Source organism: Scardinius erythrophthalmus (genome assembly GCF_964197995.2).
Source record: "Scardinius erythrophthalmus genome assembly, chromosome: 9".
Classification (NCBI taxonomy): Eukaryota; Metazoa; Chordata; class Actinopteri; order Cypriniformes; family Leuciscidae; genus Scardinius; species Scardinius erythrophthalmus.
Genome location: NC_138229.1, coordinates 41,848,388 through 41,866,614, shown reverse-complemented (window position 1 = coordinate 41,866,614; position 18,227 = coordinate 41,848,388). Strand labels below are relative to the sequence as shown.

The 18,227-nt window shown below is 36.5% G+C and overlaps 1 protein-coding gene across 1 annotated transcript in view; it reads left to right on the top strand.

The window, feature by feature from the left end:
* The first annotated feature begins 448 nt into the window (after nucleotides 1-448).
* LOC308695874 (NACHT, LRR and PYD domains-containing protein 3-like) overlaps nucleotides 449-18,227 on the top strand; it is a 34,340-nt gene continuing 16,561 nt past the window's right edge. The window contains exons 1-14 of the mRNA XM_081374134.1: nucleotides 449-643; nucleotides 1,469-1,597; nucleotides 2,171-2,263; nucleotides 2,588-2,692; nucleotides 3,017-3,121; nucleotides 3,446-3,550; nucleotides 3,875-3,979; nucleotides 4,150-4,201; nucleotides 4,470-4,665; nucleotides 4,758-6,588; nucleotides 11,306-11,476; nucleotides 15,346-15,519; nucleotides 16,225-16,395; nucleotides 17,554-17,724. Of these exons, the coding sequence (XP_081230260.1) occupies nucleotides 1,539-1,597; nucleotides 2,171-2,263; nucleotides 2,588-2,692; nucleotides 3,017-3,121; nucleotides 3,446-3,550; nucleotides 3,875-3,979; nucleotides 4,150-4,201; nucleotides 4,470-4,665; nucleotides 4,758-6,588; nucleotides 11,306-11,476; nucleotides 15,346-15,519; nucleotides 16,225-16,395; nucleotides 17,554-17,724 (3,338 nt within the window). The 5' untranslated portion in view covers nucleotides 449-643; nucleotides 1,469-1,538. The remainder of the gene's footprint in view (nucleotides 644-1,468; nucleotides 1,598-2,170; nucleotides 2,264-2,587; nucleotides 2,693-3,016; nucleotides 3,122-3,445; nucleotides 3,551-3,874; nucleotides 3,980-4,149; nucleotides 4,202-4,469; nucleotides 4,666-4,757; nucleotides 6,589-11,305; nucleotides 11,477-15,345; nucleotides 15,520-16,224; nucleotides 16,396-17,553; nucleotides 17,725-18,227) is intronic.

Sequence of the window (18,227 nt, the reverse complement as noted above, 5' to 3'; positions counted from 1 at the left end):
AATGCTGCTCTTTTGAAAGTTCTATTCAAAGAATACTGAAAACTGTATCGTAGTTTCCACAAAAATATGAAGCCGTACAACTGATAATAATCAATTTTTTGGAGAATCAAATCATAATGATTTCTGAAGGATCATGTGACACTGAAGACTGAAGTAATGATGCTGAAAATTCAGCTCCTTTGCATCACATGAATAAATTACACAGTACTGTATATTTACAAGTATATTTATGAAAAGTTATTTTTATTGTAGTAATATTTCACAAATAACTGTTTTTAGGGTATGCTTGATCAAATGCAGGCTTAAGATGTGATCAGGAAAGTGTTTTTTTGGGGGGGGGGGGGGGGTAATATGTGAGATATGTGGTATAATATCCCGCTCCAGTGCAGTAGGTGTCGGTGTGCAACTGTTCAGCTGCTTCAAACCCTCCTGTAAAACACACGAAGAAGAGGAAAACGAAAGTAACAACACCTGTTGACACCTAAACCTCTTGACACTCATAACACTCGCGGCCATTTATGAGTTTAATTCACAATCCATCGAGACCAGGAAGAGATTCTGAGAACGACGCGCGCGGACTGACAACAAGCGCTACTGAGTTTAAAATACTGATAAATTCACTTCTTAGTGGACAAGACTGCAAGTAAGTTTAATACATTATCCATTACAGTCATTTGCAATTATTACAAGCTTCATATTTTATATTAAGCGTGATTTGAATGTGAAGTTACAGAAGGCTGTTCTTCTGCTACTCCGAACAGACGAAGAATCTGCCAGAAATTACAATCTTTTGAAGTAAAAACACAAAAGGTTTTATTGATTAAGGGTTATTGAAAACAAATGTGTTTTTGAAAGTTTTCTCCTATTTCCTCTTATGTTTTAGGCTGTTGTTTTTGTGATGTGAAATCGAAAGTATTTTTGAAGCAGACATTTACAGTAGACAGAGATGAAGCCTAACGTCAATGAACAACAATCTGATATTATTAAACTGAATATTTCAGTTCATATCAATTATGAATAGTAGTTATACAGTATGTCTATTATAATTCTGCTTTCTTTTACGTAATTAGTTATTTTGGGATCATTTGAAAGTAATGAAATCAACCACCATTGTGAACTTGAAGTAATGATTAAATGACAAACAATTCAACAATTAATAGAGATTGGGTAAATATGATTGTAAAATGATATTATACTGTAATAGAGAATACAACAAATTGGGTTCAGTTTTCCCAGCACTGTACATTTCTGTTCCCCAATGAATTCATATTTAGAGTCAGTTAAACTCATTAAACAATCAGAAATGATTAAGACCATTCGGTTATTTTACATGGCAATATATTTGTCTGTAACTCACTTTATTTTATACATTGTTTTTGCTGTTGCTGTTGTTGATAATAACTCAGCATTCTTCATTATTGTCTTAAATAAGATGTTCTTCATCTGTGTAAAATGGTGTCATTTCCAGGTGATGCTGAAGGATTGAGTGTTTTCAGAAAGCAGTGCTGATCAGTTTTCAGTGTCAGTTTAGCTGCAGTATGTCAGAGGAAAGAGGAAAGGACTCTCTCTCTCAGACGAGTCTCTCAGAGAAACACAGGTAAGACTGCGTCTGTTTTCATCACTTTAAACTCGACTGGACTTTGTGTTTCCCTGTCAATAACAAAACTTTAAGCATTGTTCTATGTTTGCAAATGCTTTGAACAACTTCAAATTTTTGACTTCTTAAATGAACTCTATAAAGCCCTGTTTGCTCTATAGAAAATATCACAGTTAATAATTTGTTAATAACCTTCTAGACGCTGAATTAATCCAAATAAATGACTTTAGTTTTTAGATCATAAAATTATTGATAGACATTAGAAAACAACTATACACTTAATTTAATTCAAGTATGCTAACAAAACTTTGTCGCACAGACATTTCTGCTCTCTATTCTGTCAATAAACAAAAACTTGACATGTTGTCTAAATTTATAATTCTCAACATATATTAAAGAAATTGGTAAACTAATGTGAGCCAGTAAACAAAATGATTGTTAACTATAAAACTGTAAATTGTGTGAGTGTGTATTTCTGTAGAGGATTAGATAGAGACAAAGATGTGTTTCACACACAGTTGATCCTCCTTTACTGAAGTGTTTTCTCTCTCTCTCTGTTCTTTGTGTCATCAGTGTAAGATCAGGCTCACATGTGTCCAGCTCTGTGTCTCTGAAGAGTGATCGGTCTAAAGATGGAGGAGAGAAAACACCATCATCTAATAAAAGGTATTTTGTGTGTTTACATTACATTATAGTGTTGTATTATTTGTCCACAGTGGTGTATGTGATTGAACTTGACTGTGTAAGAGGATTTATGAAACTCATTCCAGTAACACAGTTACACAGGCAGCCACAAGGAGGCATAAATTCACTATGGAAAATAGATCATGCAACTAAACATATCCATCCATCCAACCATGGTCATAAATTAACAAATACACAGTTATACTGCATTTAATTACTATTTGCAACATTAAACCTTTTCAAATGAGACTAAGTTTCTCCTGTAGTAAAGTGTTTTCTCTCTCTCTCTGTTCTTTGTGTCATCAGTGTAAGATCAGGCTCACATGTGTCCAGCTCTGTGTCTCTGAAGAGTGATCAGTCTAAAGGTAGACCACCAGCCTTCAGTGAGAAAACACCATCATCTAATAAAAGGTATTTTGTGTGTTTACATTACATTATAGTGTTGTATTATTTGTCCACAGTGGTGTATGTGATTGAACTTGACTGTGTAAGAGGATTTATGAAACTCATTCCAGTAACACAGTTACACAGGCAGCCACAAGGAGGCATAAATTCACTATGGAAAATAGATCATGCAACTAAACATATCCATCCATCCAACCATGGTCATAAATGAACAAATACACAGTTATACTGCATTTAATTACTATTTGCAACATTAAACCTTTTCAAATGAGACTAAGTTTCTCCTGTAGTAAAGTGTTTTCTCTCTCTCTCTGTTCTTTGTGTCATCAGTGTAAGATCAGGCTCACGTGTGTCCAGCTATGTGTCTCTGAAGAGTGATCAGTCTAAAGGTAGACCACCAGCCTTCAGTGAGAAAACACCATCATCTAATAAAAGGTATTTTGTGTGTTTACATTACATTATAGTGTTGTATTATTTGTCCACAGTGGTGTATGTGATTGAACTTGACTGTGTAAGAGGATTTATGAAACTCATTCCAGTAACACAGTTACACAGGCAGCCACAAGGAGGCATAAATTCACTATGGAAAATAGATCATGCAACTAAACATATCCATCCATCCAACCATGGTCATAAATGAACAAATACACAGTTATACTGCATTTAATTACTATTTGCAACATTAAACCTTTTCAAATGAGACTAAGTTTCTCCTGTAGTAAAGTGTTTTCTCTCTCTCTCTGTTCTTTGTGTCATCAGTGTAAGATCAGGCTCACGTGTGTCCAGCTATGTGTCTCTGAAGAGTGATCAGTCTAAAGGTAGACCACCAGCCTTCAGTGAGAAAACACCATCATCTAATAAAAGGTATTTTGTGTGTTTACATTACATTATAGTGTTGTATTATTTGTCCACAGTGGTGTATGTGATTGAACTTGACTGTGTAAGAGGATTTATGAAACTCATTCCAGTAACACAGTTACACAGGCAGCCACAAGGAGGCATAAATTCACTATGGAAAATAGATCATGCAACTAAACATATCCATCCATCCAACCATGGTCATAAATGAACAAATACACAGTTATACTGCATTTAATTACTATTTGCAACATTAAACCTTTTCAAATGAGACTAAGTTTCTCCTGTAGTAAAGTGTTTTCTCTCTCTCTCTGTTCTTTGTGTCATCAGTGTAAGATCAGGCTCACATGTGTCCAGCTCTGTGTCTCTGAAGAGTGATCAGTCTAAAGGTAGACCACCAGCCTTCAGTGAGAAAACACCATCATCTAATAAAAGGTATTTTGTGTCACATTTGTTTCACATTGACTGTGTTTAAAAGTTGTATCAGTGAATACCAATCATGAGACTTGTTTCGATTAAATATTTGTCAGAGTATTCACAGCTAATGCTTATTTCTCTTTCTGTAAAATATCAGTTAGTATTTTATTTGACTAATTTGATTACAGGCTTCAATATGAGACATTAGACTCATTAGACAATCTTCTAGGGATCTTCCAGGTAGGAAAACACATTTTTATATATTTTTTATATTTGTAACAAACAAATATGTTATTGAACAAAAAAATGTAATTCAATTTTTCTTGATTACTTATTTTTCTTTTTAAAGACATTTTAGCTCAACATTGGTTATTAGAATGTTAGTCTTTTAACTGGATTTTTAATGTAAATGTGTTATAATTACTGAATAAATAGTGTTGACCAAATGTAGATGTACAATTTGGCTTAAATTGTGTTACTCTGTCTTTTCTCTTACTTTTGTTTGTAGGATCTTGAGAGAAAAATAATCACATTTCTGAAGAATGAGCTGGAGAAGTTAAAGAAAATATTACAAAAAGAGAACACACAACACTTTGTGAAGGACTTTAATGAGAACAGATCCAGTATCAAATCAGCAGCTCTTGATATCACACTACATTACCTGAGAGAGATGAAGCAAGATGAAGCCGCTGATGCTCTAGAAGGTAAGAGACTCATGATCATCTGTCTGATTGTCTTATAAATGTAGGAGAGAAAATGAAGACTAAAACTATCTATTGTCTGTTCCTGTGTTTAGATGAGCTGTTCTTCATTCCTCAGCTGAAATGTGGCCTAAAGAAGAAGTATCATTGTGTGTTTGAAGGAATTGCCAAGCAAGGTGACTCCACACTTCTGAATAACATCTACACAGATATCTATATCACTCAGGGCGGCAGTGAACAGGTCAATACTGAACATGAGGTGAGACAGATTGAAGTTGCTTCCAGGCGTCATGAAGCACAAGAGATACAGGTTGATTGCAAAAAATTGTTTGAAGCACCTAAACAAGACGAGGAGATCCGAACTGTTCTGACAAAAGGAGTTGCTGGCATCGGGAAATCAGTCTATGTGCAAAAGTTTGTTCTGGACTGGGCTGAAGGAAAAGAAAATCAAGATATCAGCTTCATATTTCCTCTTCCATTCAGAGAGATGAACTTAAAGGAGAAAGAAAAACTAAGTTTGATGGACCTTATAACTCAATTTTTCCCAGAGACAAAAGGACTGAATCTTACAAGAAGGAATCAGTTCAAAGTTCTGTTCATCCTTGATGGACTGGACGAATGTCGCCTTCCTCTGAAGTTTGACTGTAATGAGACGTGGCGTGATGTATCGTCACCAGCCTCTCTGGATGTTCTCCTAACGAACCTCATGAAGGGAAATCTGCTTCCTTCTGCTCTCATCTGGATCACCACCAGACCAGCAGCTGCCAGTAAGTTTCCTCCTGACTGTATCGACCGGCTGACAGAGATACGAGGATTCAGCGACGAACAGAAGGAAGAGTACTTCAAAAAAAGATTCAAGGATGAGAATCAGGCCAACACAATCATAGATCATGTTAAACAATCAAAGAGTCTCTTTATCATGTGCCACATCCCAGTCTTCTGCTGGATTTCAGCCACTGTTCTCCAGAACATTCTGGAGGAGAAAAGAAATAATGATGTGAAAAGCACTCAGGCTGATGAGATCTCTAAAACACTGCAGGAATCAAACACTGAAGACACTCCCAAGACTCTGACACAAATGTACACACACTTTCTCCGCTTTCAGATCCAGCAGAGCCGCCGAAAATATGATGGAGAATACACACCAGATGTTTCCTGGGATAAAGACGCCATCCTTTCACTGGGGAAACTGGCATTTCATCAGCTGGAAAGAAACAACCTGATCTTCTATGACACAGACCTGGAAGCCTGTGGTATTGACGTCTATAAGGCATCAGTGTACTCAGGCATGTGTACTCAGATCTTTAAGGAGGAAACAGGGATCGTTCTTGGTACCATGTACTGCTTTGTTCACTTGAGCATTCAAGAGTTTATTGCAGCCCTTTATGCACATCTGTTTCTAGACATCAACAAGACAAGTGTGTTTGAGCATGAGTCTACAGAACAGGAAAACAGAAATGAAACCATTATTGATTTACTCAAGACTACAGTGGACAAGGCGCTCGAGAGTGACAATGGACACCTGGACCTTTTCCTTCGCTTCCTCCTCGGTCTGTCACTCCAGTCCAATCGACGACTCTTACGAGGTCTGTTGACACAGCAAGATGGCAATGACCAGAGCAACAAGGTAATAATTCAGTACATCAAGCAGAAATTAGAAGATGATCTTCCTGCAGAGAGATCCATCAATCTGTTCTACTGTCTGAATGAACTGAACGACCAAACTCTGGTGAAAGAGATTCAGACCCACCTTAGCAAAGGAAGTCTCTCATCTGGTGACCTTTCACCTGCCCAGTGGTCTGCTTTAGCCTTTGTGTTGTTGACATCAGAGGAAGAGCTGGAGGAGTTTGAGCTTCAGAAATTCAAGAAATCAGACGAGTGTCTCATTAGATTATCGGCAGTCATCAAAACCTCCAGAAGAGCCCTGTAAGTCTTTTAATATATTTTGTCATGTTTAGCTCTCCTCTGAAAAATGCATTTATCTACATTACTCTATAGTGATTCCCCTTCATAAACATGAACCTATACCTGTAAAGCTTTGTGTGTGTGTGTGTGTGTGTGTGTGTGTGTGTGTGTGTGTGTGTGTGTGTGTGTGTGTGTGTGTGTGTGTGTGGAGACAGTTTATCAAACCTTAAGACAAAATATAAAATACCATGTAAAAATGTTTGCATGTTTTTTTTGTATCATATGATACTCCAGACTTGATAACTAATTTGGTACAGATGTTATTTCTATTGCCAAAAAGTAAGATGAAATTCTGAAAGGTTATAGCATAAAACATTGCAATTTTTATAATACAACTTACTTAAAGTACATATACATTACCACATCATATATTAGTTATCCCTCTGTTTCTTCCAGTAATTAGATATTTTAAATGCTTATTTCTATGAGTAATTCTGTAGTTTAATGTATTAATAATGTAATGCAATATGTAGATCGAGAGATTTAGCCTGTTGTATCATATTTGATGTACACATTTTAAGATGGGTTTTCTACAAAAAATTTGTTTACATTTTTTATCGTTCAAAATCTCTTTTTTTAATATAATTTTTTAAAATATATTTTTCTAATTTAGTAATTAAGTAAAATAACTATAAATTTCATTTCAGCAATTGTTATGGATGCTTTTTTATTACTATCTTTAAATTAATGGTATATCACCTGTTGGCCACCCTGCTCTCTAAGATATTGGCATCAGCCATCGGTTGACCTTAATCTTGAAATATTAAAAACAAATAAAATTTCTTAGGTTCTTAGTTTTAAGTAATCTTAGCTTTACTTAAATCATTAAAGATTTTATGTCAAGTAGACATGTACATGAGAATGGAGGCATTTTTAGAATTACAGTGAAAGGCCTTTAACCCTCAGGGGACCACAAACGCGCCCGCGCGTTTTGCTCGTTTTTTTTTTTTTAGCAATGAAAATAAACACCAAATGCTCTGTTAATTTTGATCTTTCATTTTCGTGTAATACATCAATCGATCCTGTTCAGTTTCTATTTTTTTTCTGTATACTCACAATAAAAATAAAGTGTTTTGCTTTTTGACAAATAAAGAAAAATTAACATGATGCGATTTCTGCCTTCCCTCTGTCCGTGAACTCCCATTTGAAACGCGTTCGAAAATGATCAATAACTCCGCGAAAATTTAGTCAAACAGGCAAACAGACCCACGGGCATAAAGCTTGAGATCGCATCTGTTAAAAGAAGTAACTTATATAAAAAACAAATATTCTCAGTTTCTGTAATCTGTATAAAAAGAGAGCGACTCCTGTCGAGCTCATTAGGAGTTCATTCACAGTAATGTGACCACTCCCCGGAGAGCGCGTGCTATTCAAACGCAAATTCTGAGGGGTGTGAAACGCCCATCAGCTGTAAACACAGCGCGTCGCGATCGAGTGAGGCATAATATAGCCTACCTTATGGAGAAACGATTCCTCAGAACAGTGCTGATGAGGAGCAATATCTCCTGATATGAGGAGCAGATCCCGCTGCGCTGAGGAGTGAGGTAGGCTGTTTTCTTTTCTCACGTGTGGAATAACGTTATGGAATAACGTTAGTGTAGGCCTATGCAAACCGCAAAAAGATGAATCGCATTTCTATAATATGACTCGCCTTTCTGTGAGATGAATGAAGGGTACATATTTGTAAAGACTGTTTAGCCTGAATATGAATCGCGTGTCTGTGTGTGAAAGAATAAACTGCTTTGCTATAGCCTACTGAGATGAGTAAAAATCCACTGGAATATGTTGAAAAAAATGTATTTGTATAAGCAACGTATTAAACTGCAAAAAAAAAAAAAAATACTATTTTTGTCAAAAATAAAGTCATAGACTAAGATGTTAGATGTTCCAATGTTGGCTATATTCAAACTAATGAATACATATGATAAAATTTAGGCCTATAATCTTTTTTCTTTTTTTTTTTTTACAAAGAAAGAGTACACTTGAAATATTGTTGAAATTGTAATTATTGTTGTAATTGTAACATTTTTAATAAAATAGCAAAACATATTTACAAGAGAAATGTAAGCGAAATCTTAAATGGTCAATATAAGTCTTCTTCTAAATACATCTTTTGTCGTTGCATTGTGGCTCAGTCAGTGTCACACCTGAATGAATGGCTCATTAGGCAGTCATTATGCAGAATGGGTGGGGAGATTATGCAGAGATTATGCAATCTAAGGTGTAAACTACTCCTCCCCCTTGCATATTGGCTTTCCAAGCAAAACCTGTTTTACACCATTTAAATCAATGTATTTTTTTTTTGTGAACGATAAAGCAAAACTATTTTCACATAATTTTGAAGCTAGAACACAAAGGGACAACATCCATTAGTCAAAAGTCTTGTGGACACATACAGTGAGGAAAATAAGTATTTGAACACCCTGCTATTTTGCAAGTTCTCCCACTTGGAAATCATGGAGGGGTCTGAAATTGTCATCGTAGGTGCATGTCCACTGTGAGAGACATAATCTAAAAAAAAAAATCCAGAAATCACAATATATGATTTTTTAACTATTTATTTGTATGATACAGCTGCAAATAAGTATTTGAACACCTGTCTATCAGCTAGAATTCTGACCCTCAAAGACCTGTTAGTCTGCCTTTAAAATGTCCACCTCCACTCCATTTATTATCCTAAATTAGATGCACCTGTTTGAGGTCGTTAGCTGCATAAAGACACCTGTCCACCCCATACAATCAGTAAGAATCCAACTACTAACATGGCCAAGACCAAAGAGCTGTCCAAAGACACTAGAGACAAAATTGTACACCTCCACAAGGCTGGAAAGGGCTACGGGGAAATTGCCAAGCAGCTTGGTGAAAAAAGGTCCACTGTTGGAGCAATCATTAGAAAATGGAAGAAGCTAAACATGACTGTCAATCTCCCTCGGAGTGGGGCTCCATGCAAGATCTCACCTCGTGGGGTCTCAATGATCCTAAGAAAGGTGAGAAATCAGCCCAGAACTACACGGGAGGAGCTGGTCAATGACCTGAAAAGAGCTGGGACCACCGTTTCCAAGGTTACTGTTGGTAATACACTAAGACGTCATGGTTTGAAATCATGCATGGCACGGAAAGTTCCCCTGCTTAAACCAGCACATGTCAAGGCCCATCTTAAGTTTGCCAATGACCATTTGGATGATCCAGAGGAGTCATGGGAGAAAGTCATGTGGTCAGATGAGACCAAAATAGAACTTTTTGGTCATAATTCCACTAAACGTGTTTGGAGGAAGAAGAATGATGAGTACCATCCCAAGAACACCATCCCTACTGTGAAGCATGGGGGTGGTAGCATCATGCTTTGGGGGTGTTTTTCTGCACATGGGACAGGGCGACTGCACTGTATTAAGGAGAGGATGACCGGGGCCATGTATTGCGAGATTTTAGGGAACAACCTCCTTCCCTCAGTTAGAGCATTGAAGATGGGTCGAGGCTGGGTCTTCCAACATGACAATGACCCGAAGCACACAGCCAGGATAACCAAGGAGTGGCTCCCTCTGTAAGAAGCATATCAAGGTTCTGGCGTGGCCTAGCCAGTCTCCAGACCTAAACCCAATAGAGAATCTTTGGAGGGAGCTCCAACTCTGTGTTTCTCAGCGACAGCCCAGAAACCTGACTGATCTAGAGAAGATCTGTGTGGAGGAGTGGGCCAAAATCCCTCCTGCAGTGTGTGCAAACCTGGTGAAAAACTACAGAAAACGTTTGACCTCTGTAATTGCAAACAAAGGCTACTGTACCAAATATTAACATTGATTTTCTCAGGTGTTCAAATACTTATTTGCAGCTGTATCATACAAATAAATAGTTAAAAAATCATACATTGTGATTTCTGGATTTTTTTTTTAGATTATGTCTCTCACAGTGGACATGCACCTACGATGACAATTTCAGACCCCTCCATGATTTCTAAGTGGGAGAACTTGCAAAATAGCAGGGTGTTCAAATACTTATTTTCCTCACTGTATTTAATATGTGTTTTGTGGTCTTAATTCAGCAACTTTCATTTTAATTTTTTCCAATAACCACGCATAAACATTATTCTCTTAAAAATACAAACATCTACATACACGTTGCTCGCATATTATGGTAGCCCTGTTTGTGCTATATAGAGTGAATTTACACCTTTGCCATTAACATGTTTATAAATAACTGAAAAAAGCACAAATGTCAAGGCATGTCAGAACATCTCAAAGGCCCCCAAAACACTGTGGTCCCCTGAGGGTTAACTTGCCATAAAAGTGTGAACTGTCTCATATAATGGTGTCGGTGCAGTCAAGTCAATAATATTGTTGAATATTAAGTGTCCCCAACTAAGCAAGACAGAGGCAACAGTGGCAAGAACCTAAACTCCATCAGGTGACATAAATAGAGAAAAAATCCTATAGCTATAAAAGCTTTACACAAATATATTTTCAAACACACTTCATTTTATCTACATTTTGATGTTATTTGTCACTGAATAAAAAACACTAATGTACTGGAAATAGTAATTTTTGAAGATGAATGTTAGTTTAACTCAGCCACTTTGCTGTATGTGCTGTTTATGTAAAAAATAAATGAAAAATGTGTTTAATATTTGTATATAGAAAATGTATTGTATGTGTTCCATCTAATTCTGTGTTGTGACTTATTGTAGGTTAAATGATTGTAACTTAACAGACAAAAGCTGTTCAGCTCTGGCTGCAGTTCTTGGATCAGAGACCAATCTGAAAGAGCTGAACATGAACAATAATAATCTGCAGGATCCAGGAGTGAAGCTGCTCTGCACTGGACTAAAGAATATAAAGTGTAAATTGGAGATACTGAGGTAAGTTGAGCCACAGGAGTCACATGACTAGAGTGAGGTGCAATGATTGACAGGACGATGCGAGAGACCTTTTGTGAAAAATTCAAAGATCTTTTATTTATTTGTTACAATGTGGGTATACCATATCAATCCTGTCATTGTGCTGTTTTATTGTTGTTGTGTTTTTTCATCGAGTTTTTCATACTTTGATGGACTTGAAAAATATACAGCCATTCACTGCTATTATAAAGCTTGGAAGAGCCAGTGCCCGGTTGTATAAAGCACCTTAAGTGTAATTTTCCCTTAAGTTCTCCCTTATGTTTCCCTTAAACCTAAGGGTGTTGCAGAAAAAAACCTTAAGTGTTACTTAAGGGTTTCTTTAAGTGAAACGTCATAAACACTTAGAATTTCCCTTAAACGCTGTTTTTTCACTTAAGTAATCCCTTAAAAAGCATTACGTGTTGCATAAAACCCCTTAACGGTCATTTCCCTAAGTATAACTTAAGGTTTGTAAATCGTAACCTTAAGAGTAACGCGGACTAAAATAAGACGACATGGCTGAATTTATGGAACCAGCTGAAGATCATTATGTGCCAAGAATAATTTTTAGGGATAGGGAGAACCCTTTGGACCATCTTATCGATGAAAAATTGTTGCAGGAATACCGATTTGATCGACGTGCAATATTTGACATCGCTAACAAACTAGACGGCGACCTTGCATGTCACACATCGCAACCACTCTTTACCTGCGGTGTTACAACTGCTTATAGCATTGCGTTTTTTTGCAACTGGGAGTTTTCAGACGGTAGTGGGAGATGTTTTCCCCGTGCATAAATTGTCTGTCAGCAGAGTGGTTCATCGGGTTGCGGGGGCTCTTTCTATGGCAACAACAGACTTTTATAACGTGAATCCAGGATCGCTGTCATGAAACACTTAAATGTTTCCCTTACCTAAGAGAACCGTTTAAGAGATTATATGCAACACCTTTAAGTTATTCTCTTAGGTAAGGGGAAATCGCCCCTTAAGTATCATACTTAAGGGAAAAACTTAAGGTGCTTTATGCAACCGGGCACAGGACTTTTTGTTTTATATTATTCAGATTGTATTTGTCTGAAAGTAGAATGTCATATACACCTAGGATGACTTAAGGGTGAGTAAATCATGGGCTAATTTTCAAGGGATTATAATATTTAGTGGATAAAGTATTTTTTTTTATATGTATAGTCTACTTCTTATAAGTTCACACTTAAATTGTGCTGTTTTTGTTTATAGTAATTTATACTTTAGTGATGTAATCATTACTTGCATAGTGTTGAGTCAGAATTCAGATGATTATGTTAGAGCTGGTAAATCTGCCACAGAATGGAGGGCGAGATCTGGTAGAAATCACTTCTCTTAATATTTTATTTGACAGGATTAATGTATTTTAGTACTTTTGAGGGAGATGTGTATCTTTGATTCTGCTTTCAGCTTTGCAGCTAGTCTCGACTAAACACTTTCTATAGTTTATGAGTGTTTTACACCACTGTGAAGGTATTTTGGTTCATTTGTCCCACTCCTCCTTACATAGCTGCTTCAGCTCAGTGACATTTGTAGACTTTCCAGCATGAGCTGTGTTTCACGTACTTCCACAGAATTTCAATGGTGTTGTAGTCTGGACTTTAATTAGGCCATTCCCAAACTTAAATTTTCTCATTTTCCGACCATTTTCAGGTTACTTGTTGTGGATCATTCAGATCAAAGACTTTCAGACCTGGGGCTCGTTCTTTGTACATTGCTTAAAACATCCGAGATCAAATTACACATCCAAGATGATATCATCGTGCGAATCATGATCTGGCTAATTAGGTTCTTCGAACACACCTGCTGGATATGATTAGTATAGCTGGATTGAGCTAGTGAGATAATTGCGCGTTCATGTGCTGGTTTAAAAGGGGATATGTATCGATAGTAGAAACATTGATCAGCAACGCTGCTATTGGCTGTTCAGCGTGGCCAAAGAGCGCGCTCAGTTTTTCTCCTCAGCAGAGCAAGAACTAATAGTCGAAGTTTATTCGGAATTTTAATGTTTAATCAAAACGCCAGGGAACACCTCAAAGTCTGCAAAAGCCAGGAGAGAGGGCTGGCAAAAAGTAGCACACAATTTAAATCCGTTAGAAGTGGCCATGTTAGATGTTTTTATCACTTATTAGCCTATATATTTGTATTTTAATAATTGCATAATTACTTTGTTCATTGTAATGTCAGAGTCGCCACACTAGAACACGGGAACAAATAAAAGTGAAGTACAAAAATATTCTACATAATGGTAATTTTTAGTTATAGTCTCTTTTATAAAAGGCACTGTTAAATAAATGGTTATTGTCTGTTTATAAAAACAACCAAGAAAAAGGCTGAGGAAAAAAAGAAAGAAAAGATCTTAGTAGCCTACACTGTAAAATAATTTTTGCTGCATTAAATTAAGGCCGTATAGTCATTTCAACTGTTGTAAGACTGGATAAACTGGAAGAACTGGAAGAGAGGGCAACTCTCTGAGAAAACAAAGGAAATTAACATTTTAACTCTTGTTATATTACCATCTTCATTCGAGACACGATCACACTTGAGTTGATCACCTCCCAATTTACACATCATTCCCTCAACTTCTGTCCCCAGTAAGTCTGGGACGGTGATTAATGCAAATTCCCACTGTTAACTCATGTTTAAATTTGAAAAGAGGTTTCTGCCTTGGTCTGAGTGTTTAGGGAGATGCTGAAGAAGGCTTGTGGCGATTTGTAGCTCAAATTAGCCTGTGATATAGTGTGTATGCAGGCACTCCACATCATGTATTTTATAATGTCAGGTTTGCATCTTCTCTCTTTATTCCAGAGCATTTGATGTTTTGTATTTTTTATCTTTGAACTGATTATGTAATTGGCATGATACATTTACCTGACATAATAAATTGTTACATTTGATTTTATTCCGACTGACTCTGAAATTGTTTTCCCAAGTAGATTAAACGGATTCGTATGTTACAGCAAGTTTTGCGTCAGATTAGTGACGAAAAATATTTTGGCGCTAATTCAAATGAACGTGTTTTGCAAAGACAAGAAGTGAATTTGCATTTAGGGCAGCAAAAGTGCTGCTTGACCAACCTAAATCTGAGTGTGTCTGACCTCTGTTTTAATTTAATGTCACTTTAGATAAGTGTACGGGGGAAACCATGGCATGGCCAATCCAAAGCTATTATAAGACAAGTAAAGTTGGTTGACTTATATCTGTAGTAGTGGCCATACCTCTACTGAAGTAAATGTTACTTTAATTTCAAGTGTATGCAATCATGGGGGCTATACCAAAGTATCTTTGATTGTGTAAGCGTGAATGCGACCGATCTCAGGTATATAGCAATAACCTCTGTTTAGTGACCGAAGCTGGCGAGATTGTGATCGTGAGACCCACGTTAAACAAGGCGTGAGGACGTCTGAGCGACATAGCTTCCTAATATGAGCGGGTAAAATATAAGTAAAGAGTTAAGTAGAACAATCAAATGTATTGCTAAACTATTATATAATTGACCAAAAACCAATTGGCAATCTGACTTAACTTCGAGGTTGTGATAAAATGTGATAAACACGCAGAGACCTTCACCCGTTCTGGCGGAAACCCTCATTTGGACCGATAAACGGGCTTACACAGTTTTAGATAATTGTAATCTCGAAAGTGATGTTGATGTCTAACATATTAGAGATTTCTGTGCCTTTTGTTTGCCTCCATATTCCGTCATCAGTTTTTGCAACTAACTTTCAATGCATTTGTACAAAGATCAAAATAAAATTCAAGTTTAAGGATTTATATTGTTCGTGGTTAAACTGATTAATCAGCTGAATGCTTTCATTCCTGTTCTAGACTCTCTAACTGCAGTGTGACAGAAGAAGGTTATAAAGCTCTGGCTTCAGCTCTGAGATCAAACCCTTCACACCTGATAGAGCTGGATCTCACAGGAAATGATCCTGGACAATCAGGAGTGAAGAAGCTCAATGATTTACTGCAGGATCCAGACTGTCAACTGAAGACACTGAGGTGAGACGGGATCAAATAATTAACTAAATTAGTTATATGGAGGCTAAATATTCATAACTGATATATTATTTTAGCTGTACAATTAGCTTGACAATTTGTTGCATCAAAATGATCAAGATCAGATCAGATGCTGCAGGTTCTGTCATGATGATGATAAACGTCAACACAGTTTAGTTGTGATATGAGCTAAAGGTCAAATAGACATTATGGGTCAGTATATGGGCTGCTATTCTGGAGTATACCTTAATAATTGAAATGCACAATTTTATTTTTGTGCACACTTCTCATCAAAATTCTAGATAACCTTTTGGTGAAATAGTTTTCTGAACACAATAGTTTTCCATCAAGCCCAGATTCACTGCATCTCTCTACAGCAGGTCTATGAGTCTCCAGATGTTCACAAACATGCAGTTTCACAAGCCAGTTTTCTCTGTGCTGACGTTTCTCACTTCTCCTGCTTAAAAGCCAGAAAGATCTTAATTTCACACTCTGTATTCATACTAAAAACCATGATCTAGTGAGCTTTTGCCCTTCTGCTCTGTGAGACGTTTCTGTTCTTATGAGTTTGCTTTAGGACTGAGTGTCGCTCTAGTTTCTTTTAAACTTATTTGTGTATTTAAATGTTCAAAGAATTTTCTTTATCATACCAATTGTTTTTGTAATGCAACAGACATTTAGTTGAGAACTGAATTGACTCTTCTGCAGGTTTTTGAGTCCTGCTGCAGAGGAAGCCTGTCAGTATGTGAATAGAGTTGTGGGTAAAAACCCGTTACTCCAGAAAGAGCTGAATCTGAGTGAACATGAACTAGGAGACACACGAGTGAATCAGATCGCTGCTCTACTGCAGGATAAACACTGTCAACTCATCACACTGACGTGAGTATTGCTCATTTATTTATAATATTACTTTACTTTGAGTTTTAATGTTAGCTGATGATAATATTTCCTCACTTGTTTGAGTCAGAGCAGTTTTTTCCTCAGAGTCACACAGAGCCACAACAATTTAAAGTAATAAAATTAAACAGCAAATAAAAACACAATTAAAACGTAATTTCAAGCTTTAAATATTTGGTTAAGACAGACCGTTTGATCATGGGTCAATAATTATTTCAGTTTCTGTAGAGGCAGAACAATGTTTTTTGTGACATCGAAGTCAGAAATCTTCATAACTGCTTTCAATTCAATGTTTGTATTTCCCAAAATGTAAAATGTCTCATTTTAGTGCAGCATATACTGTAACTTGTAAAAATTGAACAAGTGCATTTTAAAAGTCTGTGATCAGTATCTGCCTGTAATAAGATCCACTGAACGCTAGTGATGGGCGCTTTCAAAACACGCTTCATGAAGCTACGAAACCTTTACGAATCTTTTGTTTTGAATCAGTGGTTCGGAGTGTGTATCAAACTACCAAAGTCACATGATTTCAGTAAACGAGGCTTAGTTACGCCATAACTTTCGAAACGTTTGGAAATGTCAATGGTTCTGAATGTCAATGGAAATAAAATTTCTTAGGTTCTTAGTTTTAAGTAATCTTAGCTTTACTTAAATCATTAAAGATTTTATGTCAAGTAGACATGTACATGAGAATGGAGGCATTTTTAGAATTACAGTGAAAGGCCTTTAACTTGCCATAAAAGTGTGAACTGTCTCATATAATGGTGTCGGTGCAGTCAAGTCAATAATATTGTTGAATATTAAGTGTCCCCAACTAAGCAAGACAGAGGAAACAGTGGCAAGAACCTAAACTCCATCAGGTGACATAAATAGAGAAAAAATCCTATAGCTATAAAAGCTTTACACAAATATATTTTCAAACACACTTCATTTTATCTACATTTTGATGTTATTTGTCACTGAATAAAAAACACTAATGTACTGGAAATAGTAATTTTTGAAGATGAATGTTAGTTTAACTCAGCCACTTTGCTGTATGTGCTGTTTATGTAAAAAATAAATGAAAAATGTGTTTAATATTTGTATATAGAAAATGTATTGTATGTGTTCCATCTAATTCTGTGTTGTGACTTATTGTAGGTTAAATGATTGTAACTTAACAGACAAAAGCTGTTCAGCTCTGGCTGCAGTTCTTGGATCAGAGACCAATCTGAAAGAGCTGAACATGAACAATAATAATCTGCAGGATCCAGGAGTGAAGCTGCTCTGCACTGGACTAAAGAATATAAAGTGTAAATTGGAGATACTGAGGTAAGTTGAGCCACAGGAGTCACATGACTAGAGTGAGGTGCAATGATTGACAGGACGATGCAAGAGACCTTTTGTGAAAAATTCAAAGATCTTTTATTTATTTGTTACAATGTGGGTATACCATATCAATCCTGTCATTGTGCTGTTTTATTGTTGTTGTGTTTTTTCATCGAGTTTTTCATACTTTGATGGACTTGAAAAATATACAGCCATTCACTGCTATTATAAAGCTTGGAAGAGCCAGTGCCCGGTTGTATAAAGCACCTTAAGTGTAATTTTCCCTTAAGTTCTCCCTTATGTTTCCCTTAAACCTAAGGGTGTTGCAGAAAAAAACCTTAAGTGTTACTTAAGGGTTTCTTTAAGTGAAACGTCATAAACACTTAGAATTTCCCTTAAACGCTGTTTTTTCACTTAAGTAATCCCTTAAAAAGCATTACGTGTTGCATAAAACCCCTTAACGGTCATTTCCCTAAGTATAACTTAAGGTTTGTAAATCGTAACCT